General features: G+C 29.5%; 2 protein-coding genes and 1 pseudogene across 3 annotated transcripts; 1 reads left to right on the forward strand and 2 right to left on the reverse strand.

Annotated features, from left to right (window-relative positions):
• Nucleotides 1-650: 650 nt before the first annotated feature.
• On the reverse strand, nucleotides 651-21,672 carry LOC145961312 (aminopeptidase N-like). Its single transcript, XM_083081364.1, has 13 exons — nucleotides 21,421-21,672; nucleotides 20,805-21,291; nucleotides 16,230-16,679; nucleotides 14,738-14,918; nucleotides 13,130-13,277; nucleotides 11,676-11,757; nucleotides 10,878-11,173; nucleotides 4,541-4,821; nucleotides 3,564-3,754; nucleotides 3,006-3,344; nucleotides 2,847-2,916; nucleotides 2,639-2,743; nucleotides 651-794 (listed from the first exon to the last, which is right to left on the reverse strand). The coding sequence occupies exons 2-13, from the start codon at nucleotides 21,269-21,271 to the stop codon at nucleotides 651-653; spliced, it is 2,754 nt and encodes a 917-aa protein (XP_082937490.1). The 5' UTR covers nucleotides 21,272-21,291; nucleotides 21,421-21,672.
• A 1,825-nt stretch (nucleotides 21,673-23,497) lies between these two features.
• On the forward strand, nucleotides 23,498-25,287 carry LOC145961798 (uncharacterized). The gene is made up of 4 exons (XM_083082257.1): nucleotides 23,498-23,632; nucleotides 24,457-24,597; nucleotides 24,687-24,761; nucleotides 24,845-25,287. The coding sequence occupies exons 1-4, from the start codon at nucleotides 23,606-23,608 to the stop codon at nucleotides 25,088-25,090; spliced, it is 489 nt and encodes a 162-aa protein (XP_082938383.1). The 5' UTR covers nucleotides 23,498-23,605; the 3' UTR covers nucleotides 25,091-25,287.
• Nucleotides 25,288-26,137: 850 nt separating this feature from the next.
• On the reverse strand, nucleotides 26,138-27,627 carry LOC145961797 (uncharacterized; annotated as a pseudogene). Its single transcript, XR_014435708.1, has 3 exons — nucleotides 27,037-27,627; nucleotides 26,647-26,886; nucleotides 26,138-26,500 (listed from the first exon to the last, which is right to left on the reverse strand). The product of XR_014435708.1 is annotated as an uncharacterized LOC145961797 (transcript).

Genomic DNA, 27,627 nt, shown 5'->3' on the forward strand with positions numbered 1-27,627 from the left:
TATATATAAATATTAAAGAATTGTAATATGTTTTATAAATTTTTAATTTTAGATGTTATTTAAATATTAATATGCATTATTATATCTATATTATATCTATAATAAAAATTTGATTCAAGATAATATAATTAATAAATATTAACAAATAAAGTTACAGATATAGAACAAATCAAATACAATTTAAAAAATAAATCAGAATACAATTTAAATTAGATAATACGTTTATAGTACATTAATAATATAATGTTAAATATATTGCAGATACTTCCTCATTTAATATAATTAAAATTATTCATATAATATAACATAATTTAATTATAATTATTTATATATTATAATTATGAACATAATTTACACTTAATTTAATTATATATTTAATTATAATATAACATAATTTAATTATAATTATTTATATATTATTATTATGAATATAATTTACACTTTGCTTTACTTCATGTTAATAAGGAAATAAAAACATCAGTGAATTGCAGGCTAAAATGAATCCTTGTTAATGCACGTGCATTTAATTATATATTATTAACGCACATAAGCATAAATAATGAATCGAAAACTATAAACATTATAAAAAGCTATTTGTAAAAAAGATATATAGATGTATTCGCGTCACAATTGTTACTTTTATTAAACGGTTATTGTTGATATTTGACAAAATTTTGAAAGTAATTCTGTTGACTTTTGATTTCGAAAAAGCGCATTTGTATCTTGCTTTCAATATTTGAAATATATTGCTGCATACATCTGAAATTTTCTGCTAATTCTGTTAAGTTGCTTGTCTAAAACAGATTCGATATCGGTATTAAGTATTAGTGTGAAAAGCCAATAATTATTAATAAATATTATATTAAATATTATCTCGTGTATGTGTATATACAGGGTGTGTCATTTTAAATGATGCAGCTAAATACCTTTTAAAGTAAAAGAGATTGGGAAAAATGTTTCAGACAATAGTTGTATGGTTTCGAAGGGGATATAAGACGGTGCCATTAGTTTGACCTTGAAGAGTCAGCTGAAGGTCACCTCCAACTTTGTAAATGGGACACCCTATATGCTTTTGCATATTCTTGTAGCTCATCTCGAGAGCTTTCCAAAACACTATAATTAAGTTAGTTTCCATTAAGTACTTTCCGAGTTATGAGGCTTGAAATAATTTCTTAATTTTACATAAACTGTAAAATATCTTGTAAAATATTCATTTTTCGATTATCTTACCTTAATACTTTTATGAACAAAATAATGAGAGGAATCAATTGGTGTAAAGAAAACACATAGTTGTTTCGAAGAAAAAATATGTAATTTGCAATTAACAATTACATATTTTTTCTTCGAAACAACTATGTGTTTTCTTTACACCAATTGATTCCTCTCATTATTTTGTACTTAAAAGTATTAAGGTAAGGTAATCGAAAAATGAATATTTTACAAGATATTTTACAGTTTATGTAAAATTAAGAAATTATTTCAAGCCTTATAACTCGGAAAGTACTTAATGAAAACTAACTTAATTATAGTGTTTTGGAAAGCTCTCGAGATGAGCTACAAGAATATGCAAAAGCATATAGGGTGTCCTATTTACAAAGTTGGAGGTGACCTCTACGTGACCTTCAGCTGACTCTTCAAGGTCACACTAATGGCACCTTCTTATGTCCCCCTCGAAATTATACAACTATTGTCTGAAACATATTTCCCAATCTCTTTTACTTTAAGAGATATTTAGCTGCATCACTTAAAATGACACAACCTGTATATATAATATTAATACATTTAATACATATATATAATACATACAATAATAATAATAACCTTAAATATAATAGGAATAAATAATAATTATGGATTATGAAAATTACAAGTTTGCTGAAATGAGAATAAAATCATTCTTCTATTGTACTATGTGTTCTATTATATTATGTGCATAGTGTTGCACTATATTTTACTTAACAACTCTTTTGTTTGCAAGGAATGTTTATAAATAATACTTTGCGACCTTCGACAAATCAAAATCAAAATTTAGAATTAGAGATTTTAAAAATAAAATTAGAAATTTATATGAGCTGCAGCTGTCATAGAGATAATATCATTATAATATTATAATATTATAACTGTTATATCTAGCAAGTGCATTAATTCTTCTTAACTTATCCATCTTTATTAAATTTTTATTTTAGTAAACAAATGGCTCGTGTAATATTAAAGTATGCGAATCACATTACGTAATACTTTCTTAATCATATTGAAAAACATTTAAATTTATTTAACTAAGAGCTGAACATCTAGACTAACTAAGATTTAAATCTGAAGCTTGTAAATTCTCTTTTTAAAATTTATATAAATCAATTTTCAGTAAAATTTCTAAGTAAAGAAATTATCTTTCTCTTTTGCTTTCGCTTGCTCCCTCACTCTTTCCCACTTTTTCATTCATTAAAAATTACATATTTCCAAAATAATATATTTTTGGAAATTAGAAATGAAAATATGCTTATTTTATAAAAAAAATTAAATGACATTAATTTCTGCTTATTACTTTGGGATACTGTGACATTAATATATTCTGTATGAAAACAAAAAAATCAATGATTAATAAATGAAATATTAATATAATGATATTCATAAAATTTACCTTTACTTTCGTATTTCTTTCTTTCACAAAAAACCATATCTTCTTACATTCATTTAATTCAACTTGCGTTACTTTAAAAAATTTATCTGCTAGCAATTCGTTTATCTAAAACAGATCATTTTGATGATATTAAACAGCAATATTTGATGTCACATCATGGTTATTTATTTTACATATATATATGTACATAAGCACATGCAATTTGTACCTTTTCGAGTTGATTTGTGGAATACACATGATTAATAATAATAATAAATGTTGCATACTTGCTGACTTGTCTATAACAGTAAAACAATAATAAATTTATTGATACACAAATAAATTGTTGAATGATATATATATATTTAGGGAGAGAAAACTGTGTTACTTAGGTATTATATGCTCAAGATTATGTAATATGAAATTGAGTATTACAGGATTCCTTGCATGCTTCGTAATTGTAAAAAGAAAATAATTAATATAATCTTTATCGGAAAAATCTTTTAAAAACATAATCGATGTTGTACTATCATTTTTTATTAGATTTAGATAGTCTTTGATAAATTGTGAATCCTCAGGGCAAGAGAGAAATTTCAAAAGTTTAGGTTTAAATTTTTCTTTTCCCAGACGATATACTCCCCACCAAGGAGAATCTTCATCGCTAAGAGAATAGTACAATACTTTTAAACCTTGACAGTATGTCCATTCTTTCCACCATGGCAAAAGCCTACGAGATTTAACAAAAAACAAATTCTAATATAAAAGTTTTGCACATATTAATCTTATATTTTGATTAAATAATTTAACAAATTATAATTCCATAACATAACATAATAAATTTAAATTTTGATATATAATTTTGATATATAAATAATGTAATAAATATTGCACATGTATCTACAAAACAATTAAATTAAAATAACCGAGAATATGTAAGAAAAATTACGTGTTCTTTTCGGGATCTGCGAGATGTCGATTTAAATTATGTCGGGCATTTTCTATGCATATGCGACTATCAAGATTACATGCCCATTTCGCAGCCTCCATTCTTAAACTCTTTGTAAGATCGTGTTCATTAGAAACTTCATCGTATTTAAGTTTATCAAGCAAATCGTTTAGTAAGTCTAGCATTTTCCTCTAAATATATAAATATATATATATATATTTATATGTATTTATATTGTTACTTGATATAAATCTTATATTTTTCGATTCTTGCATTATATATTGCCATACCGAAAGATATCTTGCGCAAATATATTTTACATGGTTTTATATATTAAGAACGTTTTGTCTTGGTAAACAGCTCTAAATTTCTTTTTATAAAAATATCTATTATATGTATAGCTATACTTATATTGTATATGTATTTACACAAATTTGAATTTTACTTGCGTGCATATTCACACATGCTTAACACATGCAAACATGTCCATATCAAAATATACATACAAAAATACATATTTTGTAGACATATAGACATACATGTAGACATTATATGTATAATATAATTTAATAACTTTTTAACTGTTTGTGTGTGTACTAAACACACAAATAACTGATGTACATATACGTTTCCTACTAATTTTCTATCTAAAAATTAATGGACTTAAATCGTCATTATGAATATCATGCTTGGATTAAAAATGGTAACAATTTTCATATTTTCCTTTATTTTCCTCTCCAACTTTTTATAATTAGTACACACTGTATTCGAATGGAAATAGATACTTATGATTCATCCAAAATATATTTAAAAATCGTAATCAAATTTTTTTAGCTACATGTATTTTATTGTATTTTTTCTGAAAGCACTTAATAATTATTGTTATAAATGCACACAATATTAATATGTGCAATAAGTAATATGTTTTTAGTATGTTTAAGGCATCATTGACATTGTTTAATAATTTGTGTTATTACCTTGATATTAAAATATATTGGTTCCTGAAATAGAAAGATATTGGACAGATATTCCAAAGCTTTGAACATAGGATACCATGCCATGTAGTCTGTTTCTCGTGATAGATATTTTGTAATATTCCAGAATACAGTGGAATTAAGTTGGTTTGTTATCATTAAGTGGAAAGCGTCATCGATAATTTGGGCACGATTCAAAACATGCATTTTCGTATAATTTTTAGAATTTAGATAACTTGCAATTCTTCGCCAGTTTTCGATATCGTAATTGACTCGATAATATCCTGCCAAAAATAAATAAATTGTATATATATATATATATATATACAGGGTGGGGCATTTTAATCACCCCAGGCGGATATCTGGAAAACTAAGAGAGATACAGAAAAATGTTTCATACAAAAGTTATATGGTTTCAAGGAGGACATAAGATGGTGCCATTAGTTTGACCTTGAAGAGTCACCTCAAGGTCACGTGAAGGTCACCTCCAACTTTTTAAATGGGACATCCTATATGCTTTTGCATATTCTTGTAGCTCATCTTGAGAGCTTTTCAAAACAGTATAAGTTAGTTTTCATTTTCATTAAGTACTTTCCGAGTTATGAGGCTTGAAATTATTTCTTAATTTTACATAAACCGTAAAATATCTTGTAAAATATTCATTTTTCGATTATCTTACCTTAATACTTTTATGTACAAAATAATGAGAGGAATCAATTGTTGTAAAGAAAACATATAGTTGTTTCGAAAAAAAAAATGTAATTGTTAATTGCAAATTACATATTTTCTTTCGAAACAATTATGTGTTTTCTTTACACCAATTGATTCCTCTCATTATTTTGTACATAAAAGTATTAAGGTAAGATAATCGAAAAATGAATATTTTACTAGATATTTTATGGTTTATGTAAAATTAAGAAATGATTTCAAGCCTCATAACTCGGAAAGTACTTAATAAAAACTAACTTAATTATAGTGTTTTGGAAAGCTCTCGAGATGAGCTACAAGAATATGCAAAAGCATGTAGGGTGTCCCATTAAAAAAGTTAAAGGTGACCTTCACTTGACCTTCAGGAGACTCTTCAAGGTCAAACTAATGGCACCGTCTTATGTCTCCCTCCGAACCATACAACTTTTGTATGAAATATTCTTCTGTATCTTTCTTAGTTTTCCAGATATCCGCCTGGGGCGATTAAAATGCCCCACCCTGTATATATATATATATATATATATACACACACACACACACAATAGGGACACATATATATATATATACATCAGGGACACCCTGTGTATACAGGGTGTCCCTGAATGATCTGTACAAACTTTGTGAATAAGTTCCAAGGACCTAAACAAGCAGAAAATGTCCCATAAACATGGGGTCGGAAACGCTTGCTTCTGGAGTTACGACGGTTCGAAGTTTTCCTGCAATAGCTGGAGAAATTATCACGTCAAATCGCATAGGTGTTACAAAAGTGTGTTTATTTATTTCCTCGGTTTTGCCACGGACATAACAGGACAGTACACTTGCTATAGCAAATGCTCGAAATGGCCTCCGTTAGATTCCAAGGAAGCCTGCGCACGTCGCCGCATTGTCTGGCGAACCGTCCATTTCTACCGGCACGGCCATACATCAGATGGATATCCGCCAGATCATCAAATGAATAATTTGATTCATTCATGTTTTTAAATTAGTTTTGTAACACCTATGCGATTTGACGTGATAATTTCTCCAGCTATTGCAGGAAAACTTCGAACCGTCGTAACTCCAGAAGCAAGCGTTTCCGATCCCATGTTTATGGGACATTTTCTGCTTGTTTAGGTCCCTGGAACTTATTCACAAAGTTTGTACAGACCATTCAGGGACACCCTGTATATGTAATATATATATACAGGGTGGACCAATAACTCTGTCCACCTGGAATATCTCCGTTATTTTTAGATACAAAAATTTTTTACTTATAAAAGTTGTACGGTACCAAGATGGCCGTAATATGCTACTAATAATTTTTTTGTAGGTGGAGGCGCTTCAGAGATTTCAAGGTCATCTCCATTTTTTTAAATGGCATGCTATACTTTTTTATTCTTAGTGTAATAGCGGATGTTCAGACGATTTCAACGACCTATAATAAGGTCATTCGACATTAAATAAAAGTGTAAAACAATGATTCTTATCTTGCTTATAAGAGATGCTCGAAGTGATGTTCGTTTGCATCGATGCAACACTGAAATCTTTGAATTTCTGAAGCACGTACATTTCTTAACGTTTCTGGACTGATTGTCGCACATACTGCAATAATTCGTTGTTTCATATTTTTCGCTGTGGTCGGTATTTCTTGGTATACAATGTTCTTTGTACTATAATCTAGCGATATGCAGCATGTGCGATAATCAGTCCAGAAATGTACGCGCTTCAGCAATTCAAAGATTTCAGTGTTGCATCGATGTAAACGGACATCACTTCGAGCATCTCTTATAAGCAAGGTAAGAATCATTGTTTTACACTTTTATTTAATGCCGAATGACCTTATTATAGGTCGTTGAAAACGTCTAAACTTCCGCTATTACACTAAGAATAAAAAAGTATAGCATGCCATTTAAAAAAATGGAGATGACCTTGAAATCTCTGAAGCGCCTCCACCTACAAAAAAATTATTAGGAGCATATTACGGCTCTCTTGGTACCGTACAACTCTTATAAGTACAAAATTTTTGTATCTAAATATAACGGAGATATTCCAGGTGGACAGAGTTATTGTGGTCCACCCTATATATACATATATATATATATATATGTGTGTGTGTGTGTGTGTGTGTGTGTGTGTGTGTGTGTGTGTGTACACAATTTATATATATATATATATATATATATATATATATATATATATATATATATATATATACAGGGTGATTCAAAATAACCCTATTGTCCGTGAAATGACACATTCTTGAGTCAATTCTAAGACGATTTTTCCTTTGGCAAAATTTCGTCCGACGCTTAGTTTTTAAATTATTAAAGGAAGTAATTAACTTATAATGGGTCGAATACAAGAGGCAGGCAAGGGTGGCGCGATTCACCGTCAGACGCGGGTGCTTACGCGGGGCGCCTGCTGCGATCATCTGATCGCTACATACACACACATGCGAATACATTCTCATTCTCTCTCTCTCTCTCTCTCTCTGCCTCTCTTTCTCCCACCCTCACTCTCTCTCTCTCATTTGCTTAATCACTTGAAATTATTATTACTTTTACTTAAATTATTATTTACTTTTTATTATTATACATTTTCACTTTAATTATTATTATTTTTTTATATTGTACAGTTTTATTATTTTTTTTTTTTTTACGAGAGAGGGGAAGATGCATTTTATGCATACTCACAGGCCTGTCCGGTGAGTTATATGGGACTCGAGTACCAAGTCGAATTACCAACTCGGTACTCCTTATCCACTAAAAACCCCTCTCTTTCGCGAATTTTCTCTGACACTGTTTATTTGACATCCGGAAATCTGTTTTCACACAACACCAAAGAATAGTTATTATTACCTTGTTCGATGCATTGCTGTAATTTCTTGAGAAATGAATTTTCCGACAAATTGTACTTTCACTCAAATTGAACGTAGATATCACGTTCTAAGGGACAGAGATCCACTCTAAATAATTAATCGAAGATTCTTTTTTCTTTTATAAACTGTATTCTTTTATAAACTTTAACATAATCACATTCATTCACTCACTCGATAAGATGAGAAATTTACCAATGACTCTATCACTAATCACTATCAATCACTGTCGAATAATCACTGTTGGCAATTAAAAACCACTCGATTAAAGAAACACACGCGCACATACGTTATTACACGACGCGACGACGCGACAACGCGACGATATTTACCCGGCGACAGCAAATAGTTTTTGGTTATGATAGGTTACGGTAGGTTAAGGTACTAACAGCGTTGTCGAACGTGAACATGAGTTTGATTGGAGAATCTACCGTGTAACTTACCATAATCAAAAACTGTTTGCTGTCGTGTAATAACGTATGTGCGCGTGTGTTTCTTTAATCGAGTGGTTTTTAATTGGCAACAGTGATTATTCGACAGTGATTGATAGTGATTAGTGATAGAGTCATTGGTAAATTTCTCATCTTATCGAGTGAGTGAATGAATGTGATTATGTTGAAGTTTATAAAAGAATACAGTTTATAAAAGAAAAAAGAACCTTCGATTAATTATTTAGAGTGGATCTCTGTCCCTTAGAACGTGATATCTACGTTCAATTTGAGTGAAAGTACGATTTGTCGGAAAATTTATTTCTCAAGAAATTACAGCAATGCATCGAACAAGGTAATAATAACTATTCTTTGGTGTTGTGTGAAAACAGATTTCCGGATGTCAAATAAACAGTGTCAGAGAAAATTCGCGAAAGAGAGGGGTTTTTAGTGGGTAAGGAGTACCGAGTTGGTAATTCGACTTGGTACTCGAGTCCCACATAACTCACCGGACAGGCCTGTGAGTATGCATAAAATGCATCTTCCCCTCTCTCGTAAAGAAAAAAAAAGAAACAGTACAATATAAAAAAATAATAATAATTAAAGTGAAAATGTATAATAATAAAAAGTAAATAATAATTTAAGTAAAAGTAATCATAATTTCAAGTGATTAAGCAAATGAGAGAGAGAGTGTGAGGGTGGGAGAGAGAGAGGCAGAGAGAGAGAGAGAGAGAATGAGAATGTATGTATTCGCATGTGTGTGTATGTAGCGATCAGATGATCGCAGCAGGCGCCCCGCGTAAGCACCCGCGTCTGATGGTGAATCGCGCCACCCTTGCCTGCCTCTTGTATTCGACCCATTATAAATTAATTACTTCCTTTAATAATTCAAAAACTAAGCGTCGGACGAAATTTTGCCAAAGGAAAAATCGTCTTAGAATTGACTCAAGAATGTGTCATTTCACGGACAATAGGGTTATTTTGAATCACCCTGTATATACAGGGTGAGCCATTTTAATTAACGCACGCAATTATTTCGGAAACAAAGCATTTTAGAGAAAAATGTTTCAGACAAAAGTTTTATGGTTTCGAGGGGGCCATAAGATGGTATCATTGGTTTGACCTTGAAGAGTTATTTGAAGGTCACATGAAGGTCACCTTCAATTTCTTAAATGGAACCTACTATTTGTCATTGCATATTCTTGTAGCTTATCTCGAGAGCTTTCCAAAACACTATAATTAAGTACTTTTTTGTTAAGTACTTTTTGAGTTATGAGGCTTGAAATAATTTCTTAATTTTACATAAACCGTAAAATATCTTGTAAAATATTCATTTTTCGATTATCTTACCTTAATACTTTTATGTACAAAATAATGAGAGGAATCAATTGGTGTAAAGAAAACACATAGTTGTTTTTAGGAAAAAATATGGAATTGTTAATTGCAAATTACATATTTTTTCTTCAAAACAACTATGTGTGTTTTCACACCAGTTGATTCCTCTCATTATTTTGTACGTAGAAGTATTAAGGTAAGATAATCGAAAAATGAATATTTTACAAGATATTTTACGGTTTATGTAAAATTAAGAAATTATTTCAAGCCTCATAACTCAAAAAGTACTTAACGAAAAGGTACTTAATTATAGTGTTTTGGAAAGCTATCGAGATAAGCTACAAGAATATGCAATGACAAGTAGTAGGTTCCATTAAAGAAATTGAAGGTGACCTTCATGTGACCTTCAAATAACTCTTCAAGGTCAAACCAATGATACTATCTTATGGCCCCCTCGAAACCAAACAACTTTTGTCTGAAACATTTTTCTCTAAAATGCTTTGTTTCCGAAATAATTGCGTGCGTTAATTAAAATGGCTCACCCTGTATATGTATATATATATATATATATATATATATATATATATATATATATATATATATATATATATATAAAAGTATAAACAGATACTTGTACTGATAAACCCTTTGATAGAATTATATATATATATATATATATATATATATATATATATATATATATAATTCTTTCAAAAAGTTTATCAGTACAAGTATCTGTTTATACTTTTGTACTTATACTTTTGTACATTAACAGAGATCAAAAATGTATCATAAAGTGAACATAAATGGAAATGCAAATTGTATATTATAATAGATATAAAATCATTTTGCATGAAAATTGAACATTTCTAATAATTGTACGTATGTATGTATGTATATATAATGTATATAATACATAATATAATGAATAATATTTTTAATAATGTAAATCTTTCTCTTTAATGTGTATGTATGATAAACGCTATAAAATGTAATAAATTTATTGCAAACTTACCAGTTTGTTGTAGATTATATACTATAAAGTCACCCAACTCCATAGTATACGACCTAGCTATGTAATCATCCACCATGTTATTTAAATTTTGATATTGTATCCTTGTTTTTACCTGTCCGATATGATAAATATAGTGCGATGGGATATTATAATCTCGTTCTATTTTCACTACAGGACAATATTTTCGTTTTGTTAGAGACTTAATTTGCTGCGTTATAATAAATAAATTGTCTGTAGACATTTGAATGGACGAAAGGTTCTTCATAACTTCACCAAAATAGTTAAAAGTTGGCTTGCTAAAGTTATAAAATTTATTCAAAATTTATTGATGTGTTAACGAAAGGTATTATAAGCAAATATATATATATATGTGTGTGTGTGTGTGTGTGTGTGTGTGTGTGTGTGTGTGTGTGTGTGTGTGTGTGTGTGTGTGTGTGTGTGTGTGTGTGTAATTATCACAATATAAAGTTGGTAATTATATTTTATGATTAATTTAATTAAATATATAATTAATTAGATAATTAATTATATGATTTATAGTTTTTATATAAATATTTGATGTTACAGTTTAAATTATAATTTAAAAGGAATGGCCAAACTTGATAATTTTAAAAGATAAGTGTATATATAAATTGAAAATATATCTTGAATATTTAATGACATTGAAGGTAAAAAGTATTGGAAATGGTAATAATAAAGGTAATAAAGTATGAAAGAAACAGTGTAAATTTAAATAAAATTAAAATTAATTTAATTTAAATAAAAATAGTAATTATAGCCGTATAGTGTATTACTTACTTGTCCTTTACATATGTACGGATACTCTGCCAAAATATCTCTTCAGTAATCATGTGTTGTAATATACGCAATACACTGGATACTATAATTATATAATTTATATCAGAATATGAATAAGATAATAGTTATAGTAAATAATTAATAATTATGGTAAAAGTGCATAATATGATATTAAAAGCATTATGTATGAGGTTAGTTTACATTGTACTAATTTACAATAAGATACTCTTTGTACTATAATATTTAAAGGAATACGTTTGCATTATGTTGTACGTTCTGGAAGTAGAACTCTCCCGTAAGGAATGAGGGGGAGGGAGACGGAACTCATTGCGTCCACGCAGTGTACTTTGTAAGACAAATCGAAGTTCATTCTACATCTAATCTTGATCCTCGCTGAGAGTTTCGTCTACGCAGGGTGTCTCTTTTTAAAGTGCTGTATCTCGTAAACCAATGATTTTAGAGAAAAATGTTTTAGACAAAAGTTGATTGACTCGAAGGAGAACATAAGATGGTGCCACTGGTTCGACCTTGGATATAATTGTTTGAAGATCACATGTAGGTTACCTTCAACTTTTTAAACGGAAATGCCCAGTTTTTATTGCTTAATCTTATAGCTTATCTCGAGAGCATTTCAAAACGCTATAGTAAAGTATTTTTTCGTTGAGTGATTTTCGAGTTGAGGCTTAAAATAATTTCTTAATTTTATAATCTATAAAATATCTAGTAAAATATTAATTTTTCGATTATCTTACCTTAATACTTTTATGTACTAAATAATGAGACGAATCAATTGGTGTAAAGAAAAAACATAGTTGTTTTTAAGAAAAAATATGTAATTGTTAATTGCAAATTACATATTTTTCTTAGAAACAACTATGTTTTTTCTTTACACCAATTAATTCGTCTCATTATTTAGTACATTAAAGTTTTAAGGTAAGATAATCGAAAAATGAATATTTTACTAGATTTACTATTTTATAGCTTATGTAAAATTAAGACATAACTTGAAAAGTACTCAATGAAAAAATACTTTGTTATAACGTTTTGAAAAGCTCTCGAGGTAATCTACAAGAATATGTAATAAAGAAATAGAGATTCATTTAAAAAAGAATTAATGATCTTGACCTTACTTTGACAAGATCAAGTCCATATTTTCATCATGTGTACCCCTTTAAGCTATGCAACTTTTGTTCGAAAAATTTTTCAATAAAATCATCGGTTCGCGAGATAATCGACTGTATCATTTAAAAAGAAACATCCTGTATATGTAATATATATAATTTTTATATATAATTTTATACACTACAGCTCCATTATGTATGTATATATGTGTGCATGTGTATAATGAAGAGATTATATATAAAATTAAAGTTTTTATCAGTTATTCTGTTTGTTTTTTAAGCATTTATATTCAAAAATTTACGCATAATCAATTTTTAATTATATTATCATACCTTTAATGTAACGAAAATTTTCAACAGAACTGTTGATTGTGCTGAATTGTGTGTAATAAAGTGATGTTTTATATTCAGTATCGAAGTGAAGAGATTCGTGTTGAATTTGTACCACAAACAAGTCCATCATCCGGGTACTTGGGAGAGCCTATAGAAAATGGTTTAAATGTATTTATTTAATTAATATTATATTTAATACACAATAGCAATATGCATTAGGGCTGCTACTTTCTACGTGTATGTAAAAAAAATTTGTTATACTCTTATAATTAATTATACTCTTAAAATATAGAATAAATAATTTAAAAATATAATATATTAATAACAAAAATGATTACTCGACATATAACTTTAAAACTAAATATTTCTAGAATTATTAAAATATATTATATAGCAAAATTATTTTATTATACAATTTCTATATGTATATATATATTATGTGGAATCTGAATGATAATTTTTCTTTTCTTTTATATAATAATTTAAAGTCGGACAAATGTAACATAGTGACTTTGACACACACACAAAATAAAAGAAACATAAAAATGTAAAAATATTTTACATTGTATTATCCATGTATGTTGCAGATTTACTTGAAAATTAGCATTTTTAAAAAACTCACTTTTCTTTGTAAATATAGAATCTTCGTCTAATATTCTGATTTATAAAAAAAATTACACGCTATAATGGTAAATATTTACCTTTACACAGCCAGCCCCAAATGACTTGACCTTGACATATATTGTCAAGGTTACTGCACAGAGTAACATCCAAAAGGTTTTAGGCGTAGCTCGTTGTTTATTAAAAAGTTATAAACAAATGAAGCTTTATAAGGTTCACAGAATTTTTGGACACCATGTACAATAATAGACCTTTCGTATTAAAATTTATAAAGGAATAAACATATTGAAGAACATCTCAATTTCTTTGACCTTTGCATATATATCGATTATAATTGAGGATGACATTGTAAAAGAAACAATTTAAATTTATATAGAAATTAATACAATTTAATACAATTAAAAAATATTACAAATGTATGTGTACACACACACACACACACACACGGGGGGGGGGGGGTGCAAGGGGGGCCTTCGGCCTACCCTTCCGCAACCACCCCGCCGGTAGGGGACGCAGAGTTCAATCACAATGGATATATGCTGTAAATTGTAAAGCGAGGTCCACCTTGCCTACCGGCGGGGTGGTTGCGGGTGGAGGGGCCGAAGGCCCCCCCCTTGCACCCCCAGCGTGTGTGTGTGCGTGTATACATACATTTGTGATATTTTTCAATTGTATTAAATTGTATTAAATTCATACACTTCTCTTTGCATAGAAAGTTACAAATCTATGTGAAATTATGTAACAATTGACTTTTCTTTCGATAAATGTATTAATGAATTTATAAACTTCTTTTGTTTATAACTTTTTAATAAACAACGAGCAACGCCTAAAACCTTTTGGATGTTATTCAGGGCAGTGACCTTGACAATATATGTCAAGGTCGACTAATTTGGGGGTGGCTGTGTAAAGGTAAATATTTACCATATATATATATATCATATTGTTTGCTAGTGAGCAAGTTCTGCGCTAAAGAATGCTTAAAATAACCTGATTGGTGACATATAATCCAAGAAATGCGACAATAGCCTCATTTAACAAAGAGGATAACGGCCAAAGTGGATTTTCATAATAAAGACATTCCTGTACTACTTTATGGGCTATGAAGTTAGCAACTTTGATTTTAGTCGCAACAGAATCGACATTCTCAATGTAGGTAACATCTGCTTCTCTGAAAATTTAAGAAAATGTTTTATAGAAAGCTTATTACTGTTGAAAATATTTTGTGCTTGCAAATTTAATATAATTAAATAATTCTATAAATTAACATATTAATTATGTATTAATGTTTCATAATGTCTGCGCGTATGAATGACTCATCACAAAATAATGCGATACTTACTTAACATATATGTAATGCTTCCAATATATATACAGGGTGTTCAAAAAGTCCCGGACCGGTTGAATATTTCATAAACTATGCACTTTAGAAAGAAATGTTTCAGACAATAGTTGTATGGCTTGAAGGGGGCCATAAGATGGCGTCATTGGTTTGACCTTGAAAAGTCGTTTGAAGGTCACGTGAAGGTCACATTCAATTTCTTAAATGGAACTCCCTATTTTTTGTTACTTATTCTTGTAGCTTATCTCGGGAGCTTTCCAAAACACTATAATAAAGTATTTCTTCATTGAGTACTTTTCGAGTTATGAGGCTTGAAATAATTTCGTAATTTTACATAAACCATAAAATATCTAGTAAAATATTCATTTTTCGATTATCTTACCTTAATACTTTTATGTACAAAATAATGAGAGGAATCAATTGGTGTAAAGAAAACACATAGTTGTTTTTAAGAAAAAATATGGAATTGTTAATTGCAAATTACATATTTTTTCTTCAAAACAACTATGTGTTTTCTTTAGACCAATTGATTCCTCTCATTATTTTGTACGTAAAAGTATTAAGGTAAGATAATCGAAAAATGAATATTTTACAAGATATTTTACGGTTTATGTAAAATTAAGAAATTATTTCAAGCCTCATAACTCAAAAAGTACTTAACGAAAAAGTACTTAATTATAGTGTTTTGGAAAGCTCTCGAGATAAGCTACAAGTGTGTGCAAAAATATATAGGGTGTTCCATTTAAAAAAATTGAAGTGACCTTCACGTGACCTTCAAATGACTCTTCAGTGTCAAACCAATGATACCATCTTATGGCCCCCTCGAAACCATAAAACTTTTGTCTGAAACATTTTTCTCTAAAATGTTTTGTTTCCGAAATAATTGCGTGCGTTAATTAAAATGGCTCACCCTGTATAATATTTTAATATTGTTTATCGTATAAATTGATACAGATTAAAGATGTAATAAATATTTAGATATGGTTTTCTCATTGTCCCACAATTTTATTTATTTTTTAAAGTATATTCAAATTATATTTAAAAATAAACAAAAGATATGTAGATAATTTTAGATACCAAGAATTATTATCCTTTTTTCATCTTTCGAAATATATTAATGTTTTTTAATTATATAATTACCTATAAATAACAAGGCCCAGCTTTATGATGCATTCGTTTTCCGGAAAATCCGCAATTGCAACATGATTTATTTGCCTAGATTTATTCAGGCGTTTCCATTTACCAAATAAGTATAGAGTTATATTTTGAACAATTTCGTGTGCAAATGCGCAGTGCATTCTACACCACATATCAACTTTGACCTTACTTTCACTTGGACCAGACATGAGAGATAAATTAGCCCGTTTAACAAATACAAAATAATTAGGCCTTATAAACGTAGTATGAAACTGTGTTATCATCGTCATATTTTTATCATTCATTTCCATTTTTTGTATCGGTATATTTGATAAAACACTATAATTTTGATAATGTTCTATAATAATATTATAGACGGGCGACGTATTGAAAGCAAAAAGCAAACGTGGAATCATGTGTTCAACCCCAATATTATCAACATATGTTACCAACCTACATTTAGAAATATGGATTAACGATAATAAATTTTCGACAATTACATAGAATTATTAAAAATTGAATAAAATGAAGATATATGGATGCAATTTATATATAAGAATAATATATATAGAAAATTATAGCATAGAGTTCTTCTTACTCTTTTGATCTATATCTTGTATAACATTACGTAATCTAATATTGATTTTGATAGTATTTTGACATTAATATAACGTAGTGGTCATGAAATGTTTACTTTAGGACATACAGGTACAAAATAAATAATTAATATTTAATCGTTAATATTTTAATATCAAAATTATAAATTTCAATAAAATTAAAATAAACAAATATTTCGTTCAATAAAATTAAAATAAATTTCAATATTACACAGTATTAGAACAATAACTTCTTTTAATTGATTTTAATTACTACATTGTGATTATTGACATAGATATATTACCTAAGATACATTCCATACATAATTTTATACATGTTAAAGAAACTGCATATTTTAGTAATAATTTGTTAAATGAATCATATAATCATGTTTTTAGTTGGGCGATTCTTCCGAAAACGATCATGCTCAGATTTGAGTCAAATTTTGTAAATAGGTTCCTTTTAGGTACAAAAGAAGTATACGAAAAGGATTTTTGTCGACTCGAAAATTAAGGCCCTTTTTCGTAAAATGAGTATTACCTTTAGACAGCTTGTTCAAAACGGTAAATATCTAGGAAAACGACAACCTCACCAATGACCTTGGCTTTGACATATGTGATTAAGATCATGACCCTGAGTAACCTTCAATAAGTTTTAATTGATAGTGCAAACCTGTGTAAAACCTTACTTAATAATAACCTTAATTATAATTACTTAATAATAATCTATATGAAACCGTACAATAATAGACCTCGTTTCGCGCTGACTCAGCGGTGATGTGGTGTGGACCTCGCTTCGCGTGGAAAGTTGCAAATCTATGTAAAACCTTACTTAATAATAGACCTCGTTTCGCGCTGACTCAGCGGTGATGTGGCATGGACCTCGCTTCGCGTGGAAAGTTGCAAACCTATGTAGAACCGGTAAACCTGCATAAAATGGGACCCTGCTCGTATGACTTTGACCTTGACATATGTTGTCAAGATCATCCTCCTGGGTAACATTCCAAAAGTTTTAGCCGTCGGTCATTGTTTATTAAAAAGTTATAGACAAAAAAAGTTGTATTAATTTCACAAATGTATGTGTACACACACACACGCGCGCGCGAACGCGGGGGGGATACAAGGGAGGGCCTTCGGCCCCCCTCCCGCAACTATCCCCCGGTAGGGGCCGCATTGCGAAGAGTTCAATCACAATGGATATATACTGTAAGTTGTAAAGCGAGGTCCACCTTGCCTACCAGCGGGGTGGTTGCGGGAGGGGGTGCCGAAGGTGATGTGATGTAGACCTCGCTTCACGTGGGAAGTTACAAACCTACGTAGAACCTTACTTAATAATAGATCTCGCTTCGCGCTAACTCAGGGATGGTGTAGGGTGGACTTTGCTTGGCATAAAAAGTTACAAACCTATGTTAATCATATAACAATAAATCTCATAATGTACTGACTGCAGCGATTGTGTAGACTGAGGCTCATTTCGTTTCGCGACATTTTAAAATTAGTTGAGAAACACACATTTATACACATCACTCGTTACTGGTCAACTGACTCGGAATATTATGATCCGAAATAACTCTCAAATGTAAACAATATAATACAATATATATGTAGTAACCAAAATAATCAAGAATATGACCATGACAATATATAGCAAAGTTATTTCGAACAAGCTGTCTAAACGTAATATTCGCTTTTACGAAAAAAGGCTTAAAAAATGCCTTAATTTTCTAGTCGCCAAAAATCCTTCTCGTATACTTTTTTTGTACCTAAAAGGAACCTATTTACAAAATTTGACTCAAATCGGAGCATGATCGTTTTCGGAAGAACAGTCCTTATATATATATATATATATATATATATATATATATATACAGGGTGTCCTAGACCACCCGTACACCCCTTTTCTTTCAAAAACTAAGCATTTTAGAGAAAAACGTTTTCAACAAAAATTGTATGGTTTTGAGGGGAACATAAGATGGTGTCATTGGTTTGACCTTGGATGGCATCGTTAAGGTGAGGTCAAGGACATCTTTAATTTCTTAAATGGAACCACCTATTTTTATTGCATATTCTTATAGCTTATGTCGAGAGCTTTCCAAAACACTATAATAAAGTATTTTTTCATCAAGTACTTTTCGAGTTATAAGGCTTGAAATAATTTCTTAATTTTACATAAACCATAAAATATCTAGTAAAATATTCATTTTTCGATTATCTTACCTTAATACTTTTACGTACAAAATAATGAGAGGAATCAATTGGTGTAAAAAAAACACATAGTTGTTTTGAAGAAAAAATATGTAATTTGCAATTAACAATTCCGTATTTTTTCTTAAAAACAACTATGTGTTTCCTTTACACCAATTGATTCCTCTCATTATTTTGTACATAAAAGTATTAAGGTAAGATAATCGAAAAATGAATGTTTTATTAGATATTTTATGGTTTATGTAAGATTAAGAAATTATTTCAAGCCTCATAACTCGAAAAGTACTCAAGAAAGAAATACTTTATTATAGTGTTTTGGAAAGCTCTCGACATAAGCAATAAGAATATGCAATAAAAAATAGGTAGTTCCGTTTAAGAAATTAAAGGTGTCCTTGACCTCACCTTAACGATGCCATCCAAAGGTCAAACCAATGACACCATCTTATGTTCCCCTCAAAACCATACAATTTTTGTCGAAAACGTTTTTCTCTAAAATGCTTAATTTTTGAAAGAAAAGAGGTGTACGGGTGGTCTAGAACACCCTGTATATACAGGGTGATTCTGAACAAACGTTTGTCTTTAAAATATCAAATTCTTGAATGAATTCTAAAACGATTTTTCTTCTTGCAAAATTTTGCCCGGAGCTTAGTTTTTAAACTATAAAGAAAAATAGTTAACTACTTACGGAACGAGTACAAGAGGTAGGCAGGGACGGCGCGATATAGGCGATTACGTGGGGCACTCGCCGCGATCAGCTGATTGCTATTCGCGATGACTGTAACAATCAGTGTGTGTGTGAGAATGTGTACGAGAATGCGTAATCGCCTATATCGCGCCGTCCCTGCCTACCTCTTGTACTCGTTCCGTAAATAGTTAACTATTTTTCTTTACAGTTTAAAAACTAAGCTCCGGGCAAAATTTTTCAAGAGGAAAAATCGTCTTAGAATTCATTCAAGAATTTGATATTTTAAAGACAAACGTTTGTTTAGAATCACCCTGTATAATTTTATATATTTATATTTAATTGTATATATAAAGTGTTTATGAAAATTGAGTGATTGTTCATGATCTAATCAAATTTTGTTAGTGACTTCTATGAAATATATGAACAAAAAAATTCATATAAACTTTATACAAATAATTCATACATGTGTCTGGAAATGTTTTCGTTCCGAATTATTATAACTTTTAAAAAAATTTTTTAGATTTGTGTCATCAGCTATATATATTATAGATTAATTTCATGTTAGAAATGCTTCTGTAATAGGCTTAATTAAATATTAATAATGATTAAATATTAATAATGATTTCCTAAAGTTTGTTATTAGTAAACAGTGTAAAAATGAAATATTTGCCAAAATTTTAAATTTCAAATAAGCAAGTTCTATGAAAACAATCATAAATCTTTCAGAATTGTATTATTTAGATTTTAAGAACAATTCAAGACACTAAAGAAATATTTGAATTCATCCGACTGTTGACGATAAAATATTGTATAAGACGTGCATTATTGCTGATTTAATTAAATTGATTTTTATTTGCAGTTTACATTCAGTTTAAAAATAATGATAATGATAATAATAATAAATTGCAAAATACATTTGTTACTAAAATCTTAAGAAGCATATAATTGGAATGGAAACTTTTCAGATAGGCACATATATATATAAGTCTTTTCTTAGAAAGCACTTTTTAATAAATAGAATGCTGTACTAGGATTGTGTCATCCTGTAATTACTACATATTTAATATTTTAACAGTTTAACAGTTAACTTACCATTGTTGTTCATCTTTTTTATAAAATCTTTTTAGGCCTGCATCATTATTCATATTATAGGTTAATTTTATGATGTAATCTCCCGGCAATACATTATCCAGGAATATATATTCGGTAATGTTCATCTCATTATCATAAGAAGGTTGGACCAATTTATAAACGATCATTTCTCCATCATAAGTAAATTTTAATGGATCATTAATCATTATTATATCGTTAACACGTCTTACGTCGAAATGCAATAGTATTCTTCGAATTGATTGTGTTATCTCAATACTCATATTACAGTTGCCGACAAAAGTATCCTCTTTAATATATGATGTAAGAATGATATCATATTGTTTCGGTTTTACATAGATTGATTGCATTTTTCTGTTATCTTCGGATAGTTTAGTTATCTGGTAATCGATTGAAAAGACCGATACGATAATTGTTAAACTGCTACATAATAATAGTTTTACAAACATGATACTACTTTCTTAAATATCTGTAAAAACATTTTTAGTTAGAAAGAACAAACGGACAAATTAAATACAACGCTGTCTCTAGTCAAAGTTTAATGAGAAAAAAGTAATAAAGACAAACATATAGATGTACTTAATTTTTAACGACTTACTCTGTATATTGAGATGTATCACAAAATGTATGCAAATGTATGTCTCCTTATAAGAATTAGCTGCAATAAATCAATGCTTTATTCATTCAGTAATATGAAAACTATCATCAGTAATATGAAAAATATATATATGCACAGTTATGACTTCTTAATATCTCAAGAAACTTCCAAAGACTGACAACACTTGGGGTACGCGATATTGTAATAAACACGTATGTCATAAACACACAACTTCTGAGGTCGTTAACAGATGTTTTGATCGAGAAACGGTATGTAATAGCAAAGCACGGTGCCGTTTTTCCCACTCCAAATACGTGCTAGCGGCCGAGCGCCGTAAGAAAGCAGGCCCGTCTATTTCGCGCCAGTCTAAAGCAAAAGAGGCCACCGTCTCGCGTAGAATACAAAAATATCTATAAATATATATATTTGAATTTTTTTATACCGTTTAAAAGTAATATATTCCTTCATCAAAAATTTGGGAATTTTTATAATTTACAATATACATTCAAATAAAATTTTATAAACTATATTCCGAGATTGTATCGGTAAATTGTCTTTGAACAAGTTAACGAAAAAACGTAACTTATTCACACTAGAGTATAATATTACAGTATCGTATATAGCAGAATATAAATCTAATAAATCTAATAAATAAATATTATTTATTAGATTTTTGTTCACAAGTTCTTTCAAATTTATTTGGATTTATGAATAAAAACAACAGGAAATCCCTCAAATCGATCAAATTAATAATCGTATCTTTCTTATAACGAAGCAGAGTTTTAAATTTAAATTGAGAAAGGTTTTTTATTCATAATGTAGAATAGAAATATTATAGAGATAGCATGCTCCAGGAATTTGTGCCACATAATTTATTATTAAATTGAACATTAATAGTACATTAATAAAACACATTTATAAAGAATAATTTTTACACCATTTAAAATATTAAAAATATATATTAATATAACGCACTAATTTGCATTTATATACAAACATATTTAAATATTAATTATATGTATAGTATTTTATAATATTAATTATACATAAAGTATTTTATTACATAGAACATTAATAATTTTATATTATATTAAAATTATAATTTGTACTATATTATTATCCACTACATTACATCATAAATGTGTTACACATTAATATAAATATATGAGTTATATCTATTAGCAAGTAATAATTATTGCATTATTAAATACATATATTTTGATACATATATTATTAACAAAATATCTCTACATATATTTCACGATATAATGCAATCATCAAAACACACAATTCCATTTTTTACAACTATAATTACACCGTTACAATATGCGAAGAGAATATTGGATTATAGCTCGAACATATTTTTATTTACGATTATATAGATCTTTGCGGTTCTGCTTTGATGAAAATGTAACAACGATAATTATTTGACTGTATTATAATGTCATGCTGTTCAAACGAATAATTAGTTTTCGAATATATCCGTATGATTTTGATCATAGAATATGGATGTACGTTGAATTATTTATTCGTTTGTGCAAGAATTACATAAAAACAACTTAATGGCGCATGCAAAATAATATTTCATGTAAAAATGGAAAAGAGTTTAAACATAACAGATGACAAAAATATAGACAAATAGGGAAAGAAAGAAATAATTGAAAATAAAACTTTTCGAAAAAGAAAAAAAATAATAAGTAAAATATATAAGCTTAACAACGTATGTGTGTGTGTGTGTGACGGACAGAGACAGAGAGAGAGAGAGAGAGAGAGAAAGAAAAAGAGATAATTTAAATAATTTTCCTAATAACAATATGTATGAATTATGTATGATTACAATTAAATTTAATGAAGTGCAAATTATCATATAGCTTTAGGTTAGAAGTTTCACTAAAGCACAGAGAAACATTAATGGTTTAACCTTAATACACAATGTGATTGCAATGTAAAAACAATATTAAAATGTATATCGAATAATGTACGAAAAAAATAAATAAATAAACTTGCATATTCGGTTTAATTGTTTAAAGGTATAATTTCATGGTGTCGCTTGTCGCAGCGATGAATGGTCAGGTGACCAAATTTTCCTCCATTTTGTTTGCTGTTTTTGTCGCTAGCGATACCGCTAAAAAGTTAAATTCAATCCAACTTTTAGCGACATTTTTTCGTGCAATAATTTGTGAAAATGAGTTTGAATATGGAACTGCAAGATGTAAGTACTATAAATAAATAAATAAATACAGATTTTTTTATATTTATTAATTATTAATGATTTAGTTTAGTTATTAATTTATTAATTATTATTTATTAATTTATTAATTATTACTTATTTTCATAAATAATGTGTGTGTGTGTGTGTGTGTGTGTGTGTGTGTGTGTGTGTGTGTGTGTGTGTGTGTGTGTGTGTGTGTGTGTGTGTGTGTGTGTGTGTGTGTGTGTGTGTGTGTGTGTGTGTGTGTGTGTGTGTGTGTGTGTGTGTGTGTGTGTGTGTGTGTGTGTGTGTGTGTGTGTGTGTGTGTGTGTGTGTGTGTGTGTGTGTGTGTGTGTGTGTGTGTGTGTGTGTGTGTGTGTGTGTGTGTGTGTGTGTGTGTGTGTGTGTGTGTGTGTGTGTGTGTGTGTGTGTGTGTGTGTGTGTGTGTGTGTGTGTGTGTGTGTGTGTGTGTGTGTGTGTGTGTGTGTGTGTGTGTGTGTGTGTGTGTGTGTGTGTGTGTGTGTGTGTGTGTGTGTGTGTGTGTGTGTGTGTGTGTGTGTGTGTGTGTGTGTGTGTGTGTGTGTGTGTGTGTGTGTGTGTGTGTGTGTGTGTGTGTGTGTGTGTGTGTGTGTGTGTGTGTGTGTGTGTGTGTGTGAATATATAACTTTTATTAGTAAACATATATATTTTTAATAAATATATACATTTTTTATTTTTTTTATTCATGTACTTTTGATTATGAATTATTTTATTTATTTATATTTTATTATATAACTAAGGTTAATGTGATGATATACAGAAGAGTAAAGATTGTTGAAATTGCGATAATTTCATAGAATTTTCAGATAGCTATTGTACATACTTGTGGAATATGTGAAACAATTATTAATGAAAAGAACATTCCGTCTCATGGTTATGCGGAAGCTTTTCCCCGGTTGTTTATTGATAATAATTTTTACTTCTATCCAGTAACAGGTGCAATATATGTGGGTATATATATATATATATATTTAATATTTGTTTCATCATTAAAAAGAATATAGTATTCTATTAAAATTTATATTATTATATGTAGATAATAATCACATTATTCGACGAAGCCTTGTCGACAACGAAGAAATTGTCTTGCCGGTTCATGAAAACAATCCAGGTAAATAGAAACTTTGATTGAAATCCTAAAAGTAATAAATCCTGCAGTAATAAATCTGTATTTTCTAATAAAATTGATTTTAGGAACTATTAAAATATTCGGCATCAAATAAAGAAACCTCACAGGGGGAAAATGAAAATAGATCACTCAATAAAAAAAATAATCGGAGAGCCAACGTAAAGTCGATTGAATTACGACGACGAAGAATTACTAATTTTATCCGTTCAAGAAAGAAGATCCCTTTGGGATTTTACAATTCCATTAGAGCAGCGATGCCAACGGCTGAAAAAAAAATTTGGGATGAAGTGTCTGAAATATTGGAAGGTTAAAAAACAGTATAAACATTTGTGATTGAAATATTTAAATGAAAATTTCTTTTACAGATAAACTTAGCGGGGAAGAAGCCAAAAAGAAATTTAAAAATTTACATGACGCCTACTGACGGATAATACATTCCGAAAATCATCCCAATAAATCGGCTAGAGTTCCCCCTACAAAAAAATGGCATCATTATAATTCCATGGAATTTCAGCGTGTCTTATGCCTTATCAAAAAGTAAAAATTAAATTACATATTTTGATTATATATGTTTTCGAACACTTTCGACGTGTAGTTTTTATATTTCTAGAGGAAAAGCTTCTAATATTGATCTTGATGGTGATATGTCCAATAGCGAGTCAATAAATAATAGTGATGCAACTGGCGATGACAACGATCAATCAGAGTCAGAAGTAGCAGGTAATTAACTTACATTAATACCTGTCTTAAACAAAATGCGGTCAGGAAGACGCTCTGAATACTTTAAAGTGTTTGAATGACCAATTAGGTTACAGAAATCTTTACTCCTGGGACGTTTGATTGGTCAATCAAACGTCCAGAGCGTCTTCCCGATCGCATCCATAAAGTATAGGAATAAGGGCGCACTCACACTTGTCAGAAAAGCAAAAAGCAAAAAGCAAAAAACTAATAATAATAATAATAAATAATAATAATAAATAATAATAATAAATTTCAGGTATGCCAATTAAGAGAAAGAAGAGCTCGGAACAGCAGTCCAGTGCACTGGAAAGAATTGTCGATTCGCTGAGTCAACCACCAACCCTATTTATATTACCGCCAGCACCAAAGTTTGATGACATTGATTCAACTTTAGCAGTTATTGGATGCAGGTTGAGACAGATGAGTCGAACCAATCAGTTAGATGCCATTCAGCAAATAATGAACCTAACGTATAATATACTTAAAGAACAAAATTAAATCTTATTAATCATTCCATTTTATTAGTCAAAAATGATAAACGATTAACTAATTGTAAGAAACAGAAGAAACTTTAACAGAAAACAACAACGAAAAAATTAACAATGATGAAATTGTCATATGGAGGCATACTGTAGCTTTAATAATTGAAATTGTTTTTTCTATACTGCAATTAATTGGTCGCTTAAAAATTCTCTATTGGTTGACTAGGATACCAAATGTATTCTCAATTGTTCTTCTGGCTCGACTCAATCGATAGTTAAAAATATTTCGCTCGTCATTTAAATTTCCTTTTCCTGGATAAGGCCGAAGCAGATAATCCGTCAATTGAAAAGCTTTGTCGCCCACCAGAACATATGGTAAAGAAAATCCATCTGGACTAAGAAATTCTGGTGCAGATACGTTCATTTTCTTCGAATTGAATTTTAAACCCATTCTTGAATCTCTGAAAATATCACCGTCACTGCGGCGACCATAAGCTCCTATATCGACGAACGTGAACATATATTGTGCATCACAGATTCCGAGGAGCAATATTATAATTATAATAAGATGATCCTGCATTAGGTGGACACTCGAAGAAGAATGATTATTTAGGCATCAAACTTGTAATCTTTAGTAATATTACCTCAATAATAACATGTTTGTCGTCAATTGCTTCTATGCAATGATTGAAATTCCATTTCTCCTCAAATTGTTTAGCAATGTGTAGCCACTCTTCTACAGTTTTTGATGGTGGAATTACTTCCTGACAAATAGAGTCCCAAATAGCATCGCATGTTTCACTTATAACATGGTTTATTGTCGATTCTTCAACGAGATCATGATATGAATCATCGAATGCATCGAATCACCAGTTGATAAATATCTAAATATAATTAAATAATATAATAACATAATCAATATTTAATAATATAATTAAATAATTAAATAATATAATATTTAATAATATAATTAAATAATTTAATAGTATAATTAAAATTTAATAATATAATTTTTTTACTAAGGACAAACAAACCTCAACATTATGGATAATCGCTCTGCAGGAGGTAGTGGTTCTCTAATCACAGTTTGTTTAGTGATTATAGGTGCCACTAAGTTTAATAATTCCTCGAATTGCGTAGCTGTCACACGATAATAATTCCGAAACTTTTCTGGTGTTAGTCTTGGCACAGATGCATAATAAAATCCATATTCATGTCGTCTTTCAAATAATGGATCAATCCAAAATCTCTTCTTTTTATATTTTTTTTACATTTAAACATTCATTAATGCATACAGCTGCTATTAATCTTTTTCGCCGTCGTTCCTCTTCATTTTTATTGTAACTAATCGCGGCAAGTTGACAAATCCATTCATAACATTTTTCCTGATACGACATTTTGGAATATTTATTTTGCATAACAAAATCAATATAATCATAAAAATTTATCGTTGCTCTATTTACACGAGCGACAGTTCAAATCAGAGACATTTGAAATCACGTGACTCGTTTGTCGCTGAATATGAGCGACGAGCGACACCATGAACATATATCTTAACGTTACAATCACAAACGTTTATATATTACTAGACTGCTAACTCCCTAAATTTTGCTTATATAAAATAT

The sequence above is a fragment of the Camponotus vicinus genome, unplaced genomic scaffold (genome assembly GCF_025532165.1).
Source record: "Camponotus vicinus isolate PSW18456_S1 unplaced genomic scaffold, iyCamVici1.0 SCAF_11, whole genome shotgun sequence".
In the NCBI taxonomy this organism is placed as follows: Eukaryota; Metazoa; Arthropoda; class Insecta; order Hymenoptera; family Formicidae; genus Camponotus; species Camponotus vicinus.